Below are 14,128 nucleotides of genomic sequence, written 5' to 3' on the forward strand. Positions count from 1 at the left end.
GCATACTTTTGACTATACGGGCCCAGTCCGGGATTTACGGGAAATCGCGGGTTTTCGTGTGCCGGCGATTAAACTTCTTTTATTCAGCGTCCCATCAAAAATGAAAACATTTCTGAAAACTACAAGTCTCATGCGTTTTAGTGGTGAAAAGATAATTTAAAAAATCGTTTTGGAAATGAGTTTACTCACAGGGTACTTTCTTTGTATACATTCGATTATACGGGCCAAGCCCGGGATTTACGGGAAATCGCGAGTTTTCGTTTGCCGGCGATTAAACCACTTTCACTAAGCGTCTCATCAAAAATGAAAACATTTCTGAAAACTACAAGTCTCATGCGTTTTAGTGGTGAAAAATTAATTTAAAAAATCGTTCGGGAAATGAGTTTACTCCCTGGGTACTTTCGTTGTATACTTTTGACTATACGGGCCGAGTCCGGGATTTACGGGAAATCGCGGGTTTTCGTTTGCCGGCGATTAAACGCCTTTTATTCAGTGTCTCATCAAAAATTAAAACATTTCTGAAAACTACAATTCTCATGCGTTTTAGTGGTGAAAAAAAATTTAAAAAATCGTTTGCTGGGTACTTTCTTTGCATACTTTTGACTAAACGGGCCCAGTCCGGGATTTACGGGAAATCGCGGGTTTTCGTGTGCCGGCGATTAAACTTCTTTTATTCAGCGTCCCATCAAAAATGAAAACATTTCTGAAAACTACAAGTCTCATGCGTTTTAGTGGTGAAAACATAATTTAAAAAATCGTTTTGGAAATGAGTTTACTCACAGGGTACTTTCTTTGTATACATTCGATTATACGGGCCAAGCCCGGGATTTACGGGAAATCGCGGGATTTCGTTTGCCGGCGATTAAGCCACTTTCACTAAGCGTCTCATCAAAAATGAAAACATTTCTGCAAACTACAAGTCTCATGGGCTTTAGTGGTGAAATAATAATTTAAAAAATCGTTCGGGAAATGAGTTTACTCCCTGGGTACTTTATTTGTATACTTTTGACTATACGGGCCGAGTCCGGGTTTACGGGAAATCGCAGGTTTTCGTTTGCCGGCGATTAAACTCCTTTTATTCAGCGTCTCATCAAAAATGAAAACATTTTTGAAAACTGCAAGTCTCATGCGTTTTAGTGGTGAAAAGATAATTTAAAAAATCGTTTTGGAAATGAGTTTACTCACAGGGTACTTTCTTTGTATACATTCGACTAAACGGGCCACGCCCGGGATTTACGGGAAATCGCGGGTTTTCGTTTGCCGGCGATTAAACCACTTTCACTAAGCGTATCATCAAAAATTAAAACATTTCTGAAAACTACAAGTCTCATGCGTTTTAGTGGTGAAAAAATAATTTAAAAAATCGTTCGGGAAATGCGTTTACTCGATGGGTACTTTCTTTGTATACTTTTGACTATACGGGCCCAGTCCGGGATTTACGCGAAATCGCGGTTTTTCGTGTGCCGGCGATTAAACTTCTTTTATTCAGCGTCCCATAAAAATGAAAACATTTCTGAAAACTACAAGTCTCATGCGTTTTAGTGGTGAAAAGATAATTTAAAAAATCGTTTTGGAAATGAGTTTACTCACAGGGTACTTTCTTTGTATACATTCGATTATACGGGCCAAGCCCGGGATTTACGGGAAATCGCGGGTTTTCGTTTGCCGGCGATTAAACCACTTTCACTAAGCGTGTCATCAAAAATGAAAACATTTCTGAAAACTACAAGTCTCATGGGCTTTAGTGGTGAACTAATAATTTAAAAAATCGTTCGGGAAATGAGTTTACTCCCCGGGTACTTTCGTTGTATACTTTTGACTATACGGGCCGAGTCCGGGATTTACGGGAATTCGCGGGTTTTCGTTTGCCGGCAATTAAACTCCTTTTATTCAGCGTCTCATCAAAAATGAAAACACTTTTGAAAACTACAAGTCTCATGCGTTTTAGTGGTGAAAAGATAATTTAAAAAATCGTTTTGGAAATGAGTTTACTCACAGGGTACTTTCTTTGTATACATTCGACTAAATGGGCCACGCCCGGGATTTACGGGAAATCGCGGGTTTTCGTTTGCCAGCGATTAAACTCCTTTTATTCAGCGTCTCATCAAAAATAAAAACATTTTTGAAAACTACAATTCTCATGCGTTTTAGTGGTGAAAAGATAATTTAAAAAATCGTTCGGGAAATGAGTTTACTCCCTGGGTACTTTCTTTGTATACTTTTGACTATACGGGCCGAGTCCGAGATTTACAGGAAATCGCAGGTTTTCGTTTGCCGGCGATTAAACTCCTTTTATTCAGCGTCTCATCAAAAATGAAAACATTTTTTAAAACTACAAGTCTCATGTGTTTTAGTGGTGAAAAGATAATTTAAGAAACCGTTTTGGAAATGAGTTTACTCACAGGGTACTTTCTTTGTATACATTCGACTATACGGGCCAAGCCCGGGATTTACAGGAAATCGCGGGTTTTCGTTTGCCGGCTATTAAACCACATTCATTAGGCGTCTCATCAAAAATGAAAACATTTCTGAAAACTACAAGTCTCATGGGCTTTAGTGGTGAAATAATAATTTAAAAAATCGTTCGGGAAATGAGTTTACTCCCTGGGTACTTTCTTTGTATACTTTTGGATTTTCAGGAAATCGCGGGTTTTCGTTTGCCGGCTATTAAACCACATTCATTAAGCGTCTCATTAAAAATGAAAACATTTCTGAAAACTACAAGTCTCATGCGTTTTAGTGGTGAAAAGATAATTTAAAAAATCGTTTTGGAAATGAGTTTACTCACAGGGTACTTTCTTTGTATACATTCGATTATACGGGCCAAGCCCGGGATTTACGGGAAATCGCGGGTTTTCGTTTGCCGGCGATTAAACCACTTTCACTAAGCGTCTCATCAAAAATGAAAACATTTTTGAAAACTACAAGTCTCATGCGTTTTAGTGGTGAAAAGATAATTTAAAAAATCGTTTTGGAAATGAGTTTACTCACAGGGTACTTTCTTTGTATACATTCGACTATACGGGCCAAGCCCGGGATTTACAGGAAATCGCGGGTTTTCGTTTGCCGGCTATTAAACCACATTCATTAAGCGTCTCATTAAAAATGAAAACATTTCTGAAAACTACAAGTCTCATGGATTTTAGTGGTGAAATAATAATTTAAAAAAACGTTCGGGAAATGAGTTTACTCCCTGGGTACTTTCTTTGTATACTTTTCACTATACGGGCCGAGTCCAGGTTTACGGGAAATCGCAGGTTTTCGTTTGACGGCGATTAAACGCCTTTTATTCAGTGTCTCATCAAAAATTAAAACATTTCTGAAAACTACAATTCTCATGCGTTTTAGTGGTGAAAAAAAATTTAAAAAATCGTTCGCTGGGTACTTTCTTTGCATACTTTTGACTATACGGGCCCAGTCCGGGATTTACGGGAAATCGCGGGTTTTCGTGTGCCGGCGATTAAACTTCTTTTATTCAGCGTCCCATCAAAAATGAAAACATTTCTGAAAACTACAAGTCTCATGCGTTTTAGTGGTGAAAAGATAATTTAAAAAATCGTTTTGGAAATGAGTTTACTCACAGGGTACTTTCTTTGTATACATTCGATTATACGGGCCAAGCCCGGGATTTACGGGAAATCGCGAGTTTTCGTTTGCCGGCGATTAAACCACTTTCACTAAGCGTCTCATCAAAAATGAAAACATTTCTGAAAACTACAAGTCTCATGCGTTTTAGTGGTGAAAAATTAATTTAAAAAATCGTTCGGGAAATGAGTTTACTCCCTGGGTACTTTCGTTGTATACTTTTGACTATACGGGCCGAGTCCGGGATTTACGGGAAATCGCAGGTTTTCGTTTGCCGGCGATTAAACTCCTTTTATTCAGCGTCTCATCAAAAATGAAAACATTTTTGAAAACTGCAAGTCTCATGCGTTTTAGTGGTGAAAAGATAATTTAAAAAATCGTTTTGGAAATGAGTTTACTCACAGGGTACTTTCTTTGTATACATTCGACTAAACGGGCCACGCCCGGGATTTACGGGAAATCGCGGGTTTTCGTTTGCCGGCGATTAAACCACTTTCACTAAGCGTATCATCAAAAATTAAAACATTTCTGAAAACTACAAGTCTCATGCGTTTTAGTGGTGAAAAAATAATTTAAAAAATCGTTCGGGAAATGCGTTTACTCGATGGGTACTTTCTTTGTATACTTTTGACTATACGGGCCCAGTCCGGGATTTACGCGAAATCGCGGTTTTTCGTGTGCCGGCGATTAAACTTCTTTTATTCAGCGTCCCATAAAAATGAAAACATTTCTGAAAACTACAAGTCTCATGCGTTTTAGTGGTGAAAAGATAATTTAAAAAATCGTTTTGGAAATGAGTTTACTCACAGGGTACTTTCTTTGTATACATTCGATTATACGGGCCAAGCCCGGGATTTACGGGAAATCGCGGGTTTTCGTTTGCCGGCGATTAAACCACTTTCACTAAGCGTGTCATCAAAAATGAAAACATTTCTGAAAACTACAAGTCTCATGGGCTTTAGTGGTGAACTAATAATTTAAAAAATCGTTCGGGAAATGAGTTTACTCCCCGGGTACTTTCGTTGTATACTTTTGACTATACGGGCCGAGTCCGGGATTTACGGGAATTCGCGGGTTTTCGTTTGCCGGCAATTAAACTCCTTTTATTCAGCGTCTCATCAAAAATGAAAACACTTTTGAAAACTACAAGTCTCATGCGTTTTAGTGGTGAAAAGATAATTTAAAAAATCGTTTTGGAAATGAGTTTACTCACAGGGTACTTTCTTTGTATACATTCGACTATACGGGCCAAGCCCGGGATTTACAGGAAATCGCGGGTTTTCGTTTGCCGGCTATTAAACCACATTCATTAACCCTATTTGTACCGGGAGTGCGCTGAATGAGCGCACCCTTTCACATTTTTATGCGGCTTTTCATGAAAAATTAAGCGACCCGCATGAGCTTCGCAGACTTTTAATATTTTTTTAGGGCGGTTAAGACCGGCAAATTTTTTTTCTGAAAAATTTATGTTTTGCGGCCATTATGGGGCCAATGTCAAAAAAGGCGCAAAAGCGAAAAATGAAATATTTCGAATTGTGTTATATTTTCAGTCTTATTGATGTTAATTAGATAAATAGGATAGATGGTATAGCAAAGAGGGCTTATATATAATAAAAAATATAATTATTGCGTTTGTGACATAAATTACCCCTTTATATATTATTAGTCTAATAAAAAAATTACAAAATGGGACCGAAAAAGGCTAGAATTTCATCTGAGGAAGCCATTCAAAATATATTGAGATTTATTGAAGAAGATAACGTAGACGAAGCTATGGATGAAGAACTTGATGATGAAGATGATTTGGAAGAATTGTGCGGTGAAATTGGTAATATATATAGCTATATTATATATACATATATATAATCTCTCTGTCTAACTTCGCGTATATATATGGCGCATTGGTTGCGAGAAGCAAAATATGTTTCAAAATGTGTGATAATTTATTTTTAGTATTTTTGTTTGTCTCATAGATAAAGAAATAGTTGAAGAAGAGGATCATCAACATGATAACGATGACCGTGTAGGTGATGCTGACAATGATGCGTCCGAAAGTGAAGAGGAAGCCGGAGCAAACCATTTGAGGAGACGTCGACTTACGAAATATCGCTTAGTAAACAGTATTGCTGCCGCTACAAATTTAGAAAATTATAACGTTTTTCCAATACCACCAGAATCAAAGTCTATCCAAAGCATTTTCAAAATAGATAATAAGAAGAAAAATGACATAATTCGTACTTTCCAGAATCAGCCACAAGCTGGAAATGTTGGTCGAAATAATCGTGCAAATGTTATTACTGGACGACAAGGCCCACAACCAAAAGCTTGTGAAACTGCATCACCCCGTTCTGCTTTTGAGCTCTACTTCACTCCTGAAATTGTGAATAACATTTTGTTGTGCACCAACAGAAAGATTAGACGCACTCTGTCCAAACTACCCGATAATTTCTTGACGCAAAATAGTAGGTATTCGTACATGAAAGAAACCTCTGTTGAAGAAATTTATGCATTTATTGGATTGTACCTATATCGAGGACTATACAAACTAAACTGTATATCTGCTCATAGATTATTCTCAAACCAATATGGTCCGCCAATATTCAGCGCCACTATGTCGAGAAATAGGTTTTTTTTTATACGTACAAACCTTTGTTTTGACGACGAGACAACAAGAGATGAAAGATGGAAACATGACCGTTTTGCGGCAATGCGTGAAGTTTTTGAATCTTTCAATTATGAATGCATGTCATGCCTTGTACCGGGCGACTATCTATCACTTGATGAAACCCTGTATCCAATGAGGACACAGATAAGTTTCAAACAGTACAATCCCAACAAACCCGCCAAATACGGTTTATTACTGAAAGCCATAAATGCAGCACGATATCCGTATACATTCCTTGCAGCTCCATATAGCGGCAAACCACAGGGAGATCCAGGAATTTATTATGTACCAGGCACTGAGGAAATAGTAAAATACATGATAAAACAACTATCAAATGTTGTCTCGCTGGCCGGACGTAATATATCTTTCGACAGATTATATACATCAATCCCGCTTGCGCTTTGGTTGTATGAAAGGGATATCACTTGTGTTGGTACAATGCAGATCAACAGGAAAGGAATTCCAATTGAAATGAAAGATTTCAAACAAAGAGAGCCACTGTCCAGTGAAGTGTATTGGCAAAAAGATGGGCCGCTGTCCTTATCTTCATATGTAGTGAAAACTTCAAACGGAAAGAAAAATGTACTCATGTTGTCAACACTAGAACCAATCCTAGGTACAACCAAGGATGATAATTGCCACAAATTGGGGTTATATAAACTATATGACTTTACAAAGGGGGGTACTGATATTGTGGATCAGAGGATGGGGTTTCACACGACGAAGACAAAGTCAAGAAAGTGGACGTTTGTTATGTTTTCTTACATGTTGGATACCGCTCGAGTAAATTCTTCGACGATATATTCACTGAATAAAGGTATTGATCCGCTACAACAAAAGTCTTTTGAATACGCCTTTCAATTAGTCATGGAATTGGTGAAACCAACCATACAAAAAAGAAGTCAAAATGGTATGTTGTCCATCACAAAACAAAAAATAAATCTTGTCTTGGGTAATGCGCAATGTAATCCGGAACCGCGTGCAGCTATTGGTCCTGCATTTGCAGAAACAAGGAAACGGTGTACTGTTTGTCAGGCTGAGAATGCAGGAGAAAATTATTCCCAAAAGAAAAAATCTATTCCGTGTGTCAAATCACTTTGTCAATCATGTGGCAATACAACGTGTCAGGCCCATATGATACAAAAATGTATGTCGTGTTCAAAGAAATGAACGTTCTGGTTTCAGCTGATGATATGAACCTTACTGACATTATTTTACTTCTTTTTGTTTATTTTTGTCATGTTTTATACTAATAGCAGGGTTTTGGTGTAAAAAAACTAATTCATGTCAAAAAACCTTCTTTAGGGACATTTTTTTGAAAAATCCTTATTTTTCGCCCTTTTTTTTCAGCCGCTCATGTTGATTGGGGCAGTGAGAATGTAATTTAGCTTGAAAACATCCAAAGTAGGTGTTTTTTGGTACAATATAGATACATAATGTTACTGTAAAAAAATCAGGTTCACCGCTTTTATGCGAAAGATTTTCTTGGGGGTGCGCTCAATCAGCGCGCCCCTGGGATTTGAACGTCAAAAAAGCCCCGGTACGAATAGGGTTAAGCGTCTCACTAAAAATGAAAACATTTCTGAAAACTACAAGTCTCATGGGCTTTAGTGGTGAAATAATAATTTACAAAATCGTTCGGGAAATGAGTTTACTCCCTGGGTACTTTCTTTGTATACTTTTGGATTTTCAGGAAATCGCGGGTTTTCGTTTGCCGGCTATTAAACCACATTCATTAGGCGTCTCATTAAAAATGAAAACATTTCTGAAAACTACAAGTCTCATGGATTTTAGTGGTGAAATAATAATTTAAAAAAACGTTCGGGAAATGAGTTTACTCCCTGAGTACTTTCTTTGTATACTTTTCACTATACGGGCCGAGTCCAGGTTTACGGGAAATCGCAGGTTTTCGTTTGCCGGCGATTAAACGCCTTTTATTCAGTGTCTCATCAAAAATTAAAACATTTCTGAAAACTACAATTCTCATGCGTTTTAGTGGTGAAAAAAAATTTAAAAAATCGTTCGCTGGGTACTTTCTTTGCATACTTTTGACTATACGGGCCCAGTCCGGGATTTACGGGAAATTGCGGGTTTTCGTGTGCCGGCGATTAAACTTCTTTTATTCAGCGTCCCATCAAAAATGAAAACATTTCTGAAAACTACAAGTCTCATGCGTTTTAGTGGTGAAAAGATAATTTAAAAAATCGTTTTGGAAATGAGTTTACTCACAGGGTACTTTCTTTGTATACATTCGATTATACGGGCCAAGCCCGGGATTTACGGGAAATCGCGAGTTTTCGTTTGCCGGCGATTAAGCCACTTTCACTAAGCGTCTCATCAAAAATGAAAACATTTCTGAAAACTACAAGTCTCATGCGTTTTAGTGGTGAAAAAATAATTTAAAAAATCGTTCGGGAAATGAGTTTACTCGATGGGTACTTTCTTTGTATACTTTTGACTATACGGGCCCAGTCCGGGATTTACGCGAAATCGCGGTTTTTCGTGTGCCGGCGATTAAACTTCTTTTATTCAGCGTCCCATCAAAAATGAAAACATTTCTGAAAACTACAAGTCTCATGCGTTTTAGTGGTGAAAAGATAATTTAAAAAATCGTTTTGGAAATGAGTTTACTCACAGGGTACTTTCTTTGCATACTTTTGACTATACGGGCCCAGTCCGGGATTTACGGGAAATCGCGGGTTTTCGTGTGCCGGCGATTAAACTTCTTTTATTCAGCGTCCCATCAAAAATGAAAACATTTCTGAAAACTACAAGTCTCATGCGTTTTAGTGGTGAAAAGATAATTTAAAAAATCGTTTTGGAAATGAGTTTACTCACAGGGTACTTTCCTTGTATACATTCGATTATACGGGCCAAGCCCGGGATTTACGGGAAATCGCGAGTTTTCGTTTGCCGGCGATTAAACCACTTTCACTAAGCGTCTCATCAAAAATGAAAACATTTCTGAAAACTACAAGTCTCATGCGTTTTAGTGGTGAAAAATTAATTTAAAAAATCGTTCGGGAAATGAGTTTACTCCCTGGGTACTTTCGTTGTATACTTTGGACTATACGGGCCGAGTCCGGGATTTACGGGAAATCGCGGGTTTTTGTTTGCCGGCGATTAAACTCCTTTTATTCAGCGTCTCATTAAAAATGAAAACATTTTTGAAAACTACAAGTCTCATGCGTTTTAGTGCTGAAAAGATAATTTAAAAAATCGTTCTGGGAATGAGTTTACTCACAGGGTACTTTCTTTGTAAACATTCGACTATACGGGACAAACCCGGGATTTAGGGAAATCGTGGTATTTCGTTTGCCGGCGAGTAAACCTCTTTCATTAAGCGTCTCATTAAAAATGAAAACATTTTTGGAAACTACAAGTCTCAATCGTTTTAGTGGTGCAGAAATAATTTGAAAAATCGTTCGGGAAATCAGTTTACTCCCTGGGTACTTTCTTTATATACATTCAACTATACGGGCCTAACCCGGGATTTACGGGAAGTTACGGGTTTTCGTTTGCCGGCAATTAAACCTCTTTTATTCAGCGTCTCATCAAAAATGAAAACACTTTTGAAAACTACAAGTCTCACGCTTTTTAGTGGTGAAAAAATAATTTAAAAAATCGTTCTGGAAATGAGTTTACTCACAGGGTACTTTCTTTGTATACATTCGACTATACGGGCCAAGCCCGGGATTTACGGGAAATCGCGGGTTTTCGTTTGCCGGCAATTAAACTTCTTTTATTCAGCGTCTCATCAAAAATGAAAACACTTTTGAAAAATACAAGTCTCACGCGTTTTAGTGGTGAAAAAATAATTTAAAAAATCGTTCTGGAAATGCGTTTACTCACAGGGTACTTTCTTTGTATACATTCGACGATACGGGCCAAGCCCGGGATTTACGGGAAATCGCGGGTTTTCGTTTGCCGGCGATTAAACTTCTTTCATTAGGCGTCTCATCAAAAATGAAAACATTTGTGAAAACTACAAGTCTCATGCGTTTTAGTGGTGAAAAGGTAATTTAAAAAATCGTTTTGGAAATGAGTTTACTCACAGGGTACTTTCTTTGTATACATTCGACTATACGGGCCAAGCCCGGGATTGACGGGAAATCGCGGGTTTTCGTTTGCCGGCGATTAAACTTCTTTCATTAAGCGTCTCATCAAAAATGAAAACATTTTTGAAAACTACAAGTCTCATGCGTTTTAGTGGTTAAAAGATAATTTAAAAAATCGTTTTGGAAATGAGTTTACTCACAGGGTACTTTCTTTGTATACATTCGACTATACGGGCCAAGCCCGGGATTTACAGGAAATCGCGGGTTTTCGTTTGCCGGCTATTAAACCACATTCATTAAGCGTCTCATTAAAAATGAAAACAGTTCTGAAAACTACAAGTCTCAATCGTTTTAGTGGTGCAGAAATAATTTGAAAAATCGTTCGGGAAATCACTTTACTCCCTGGGTACTTTCTCTATATACATTCAACTATACGGGCCTAACCCGGGATTTACGGGAAATCGCGGGTTTTCGTTTGCCGGCAATTAAACTTCTTTTATTCAGCGTCTCCTCAAAAATGAAAACACTTTTGAAAACTACAAGTCTCACGCGTTTTAGTGGTGAAAAAATAATTTAAAAAATCGTTCTGGAAATGCGTTTACTCACAGGGTACTTTCTTTGTATACATTCGACGATACGGGCCAAGCCCGGGATTTACGGGAAATCGCGGGTTTTCGTTTGCCGGGGATTAAACTTCTTTCATTAGGCGTCTCATCAAAAATGAAAACATTTGTGAAAACTACAAGTCTCATGCGTTTTAGTGGTGAAAAGATAATTTAAAAAATCGTTTTGGAAATGAGTTTACTCACATGGTACTTTCTTTGTATACATTCGACTATACGGGCCAAGCCCGGGATTTACAGGAAATCGCGGGTTTTCGTTTGCCGGCTATTAAACCACATTTTGATGGGACGCAGAGTAAAAGAAGTTTAATCGCCGGCAAACGAAAACGCGCGATTTCCCGTAAATCACGGACTCGGCTCGTATAGTCAAAAGTATACAAAGGAAGTACCCAAGGAGTAAACCCATTTCCCGAAAGATTTTTTAAATTTTTATTTAACCACTAAAGCCCATGAGACTTGCAGTTTTCAAAAATGTTTTCATTTTTGATGAGACGCTTAATGAAAGAGGTTTAATCGCCGGAAAACGAAATCCAGCGATTACCCCTAAATCCCGCGCTTGGCCCGTGTAGTCGAATGTATACAAAGAAAGTACCCAGGGAGTAAACTCATTTCCCGAATGATTTTTTAAATTTTTTTTTCACCGCTAAAACGCATGAGACTTGTAGTTTTTAAACTTGTTTTCATTTTTGATGAGACGCTGAATAAAAGAAGTTTAATCGCCGGCAAACGAAAACCCGCGATTTCCCGTAAATCCCGGACTCGGCTCGTATAGTCAAAAGTATACAAAGGAAGTACCCAAGGAGTAAACCCATTTCCCGAAAGATTTTTTAAATTATTTTTTCACCACTAAAACGCATGAGACTTGTAGTTTTCAAAAATGTTTTCATTCCTTATGAGACGCTGAATAAAAAAGTTTAATCGCCGGCAAACGAAAACCTGCGATTTCCCGTAAATCCCAGACTCGGCCCGTATAGTCAAAGGTATACAAAGAAAGTACCCAGGGAGTAAACTCATTTCCCGAACGATTTTTTAAATTATTATTTAACCACTAAAGCCCATGAGACTTGTAGTTTTCAAAAATGTTTTCATTTTTGATGAGACGCTTAATGAAAGAGGTTTAATCGCCGGAAAACGAAATCCAGCGATTACCCCTAAATCCCGCGCTTGGCCCGTGTAGTCCAATGTATACAAAGAAAGTACCCAGGGAGTAAACTCATTTCCCGAATGATTTTTTAAATTTTTGTTTCACCACTAAAACGCATGAGACTTGTAGTTTTTAAACTTGTTTTCATTTTTGATGAGACGCTGAATAAAAGAAGTTTAATCGCCGGCAAACGAAAACTCGCGATTTCCCGTAAATCCCGGGCTTGGCCCGTATAGTTGAATGTATATAAAGAAAGTACCCAAGGAGTAAACTGATTTCCCGAAATATTTTTTAAATTATTTCTGCACCACTAGAACGAATGAGACTTGTAGTTTTCAAAAATGTTTTCATTTTTTATGAGACGCTGAATAAAAAAGTTTAATCGCCGGCAAACGAAAACCTGCGATTTCCCGTAAATCCCAGACTTGGCCCGTATAGTCAAAGGTATACAAAGAAAGTACCCAGGGAGTAAACTCATTTCCCGAACGATTTTTTAAATTATTCTTTAATCACTAAAGCCCATGAGACTTGTAGTTTTCAAAAATGTTTTCATTTTTGATGAGACGCAGATTAAAAGAAGTTTAATCGCCGGCAAACCAAAACCCGCCATTTCCCGTAAATCCCGGGCTTGGCCCGTATAGTCAAAAGTATACAAAGAAAGTACCCAGGGAGTAAACTCATTTCCCGAACGATTTTTTATATTATTTTTTCACCACTAAAACGCATGAGACTTGTAGTTTTCAAAAATGTTTTCATTTTTGATGGGACGCAGAGTAAAAGAAGTTTAATCGCCGGCACACGAAAACGCGCGATTTCCCGTAAATCCCGGACTCGGCCCGTATAGTCAAAAGTATACAAAGAAAGTACCCAAGGAGTAAACTTATTTCCCGAATGATTTTTTAAATTTTTTTTTCACCACTAAAACGCATGAGACTTGTAGTTTTTTAACTTGTTTTTATTTTTGATGAGACGCTGAATAAAAGAAGTTTAATCGCCGGCAAACGAAAACCCGCGATTTTCCGTAAATCCCGGGCTTGGCCCGTATAGTTGAATGTATACAAAGAAAGTACCCAGGGAGTAAACTCATTTCCCCAACGATTTTTTATATTATTTTTTCACCACTAAAACGCATGAGACTTGTAGTTTTCAAAAATGTTTTCATTTTTGATGGGACGCAGAGTAAAAGAAGTTTAATCGCCGGCAAACGAAAACGCGCGATTTCCCGTAAATCACGGACTCGGCTCGTATAGTCAAAAGTATACAAAGGAAGTACCCAAGGAGTAAACCCATTTCCCGAAAGATTTTTTAAATTATTTTTTCACCACTAAAACGCATGAGACTTGTAGTTTTCAAAAATGTTTTCATTTTTGATGAGACGCTTTATGAAAGAGGTTTAATCGCCGGAAAACGAAATCCAGCGATTACCCCTAAATCCCGCGCTTGGCCCGTGTAGTCCAATGTATACAAAGAAAGTACCCAGGGAGTAAACTCATTTCCCGAATGATTTTTTAAATTTTTTTTTCACCACTAAAACGCATGAGACTTGTAGTTTTTAAACTTGTTTTCATTTTTGATGAGACGCTGAATAAAAGAAGTTTAATCGCCGGCAAACAAAAACTCGCGATTTCCCGTAAATCCCGGGCTTGGCCCGTATAGTTGAATGTATATAAAGAAAGTACCCAAGGAGTAAACTGATTTCCCGAAATATTTTTCAAATTATTTCGGCACCACTAGAACGAATGAGACTTGTAGTTTTCAAAAATGTTTTCATTTTTTATGAGACGCTGAATAAAAAAGTTTAATCGCCGGCAAACGAAAACCTGCGATTTCCCGTAAATCCCAGACTTGGCCCGTATAGTCAAAGGTATACAAAGAAAGTACCCAGGGAGTAAACTCATTTCCCGAACGATTTTTTAAATTATTATTTAATCACTAAAGCCCATGAGACTTGTAGTTTTCAAAAATGTTTTCATTTTTGATGAGACGCAGATTAAAAGAAGTTTAATCGCCGGCAAACGAAAACCCGCCATTTCCCGTAAATCCCAGGCTTGGC

At 37.8% G+C, this 14,128-nt stretch overlaps 1 protein-coding gene across 1 annotated transcript; it reads left to right on the forward strand.

Annotated features, from left to right (window-relative positions):
- Window positions 1-5,271: 5,271 nt before the first annotated feature.
- LOC130614453 (piggyBac transposable element-derived protein 1-like) lies at window positions 5,272-7,638 on the forward strand. The gene is made up of 3 exons (XM_057435882.1): window positions 5,272-5,413; window positions 5,559-7,397; window positions 7,601-7,638. Exons 1-3 carry the CDS (start codon window positions 5,272-5,274, stop codon window positions 7,636-7,638), a joined length of 2,019 nt encoding a protein of 672 aa, XP_057291865.1.
- Window positions 7,639-14,128: the final 6,490 nt, after the last annotated feature.

Source organism: Hydractinia symbiolongicarpus, chromosome 11 (genome assembly GCF_029227915.1).
Source record: "Hydractinia symbiolongicarpus strain clone_291-10 chromosome 11, HSymV2.1, whole genome shotgun sequence".
In the NCBI taxonomy this organism is placed as follows: Eukaryota; Metazoa; Cnidaria; class Hydrozoa; order Anthoathecata; family Hydractiniidae; genus Hydractinia; species Hydractinia symbiolongicarpus.

Excerpts from the sequence above, each read along its gene's own strand:
- LOC130614453 (XM_057435882.1), top strand. The coding sequence starts at position 5,272 with ATGGGACCGAAAAAGGCTAGAATTTCATCTGAGGAAGCCATTCAAAAT. Across the intron at positions 5,414-5,558 it reads AGAATTGTGCGGTGAAATTG|ATAAAGAAATAGTTGAAGAA; the intron begins GTAATATATATA and ends TTTGTCTCATAG. Across the intron at positions 7,398-7,600 it reads GGCCCATATGATACAAAAAT|CCGCTCATGTTGATTGGGGC; the intron begins GTATGTCGTGTT and ends CTTTTTTTTCAG.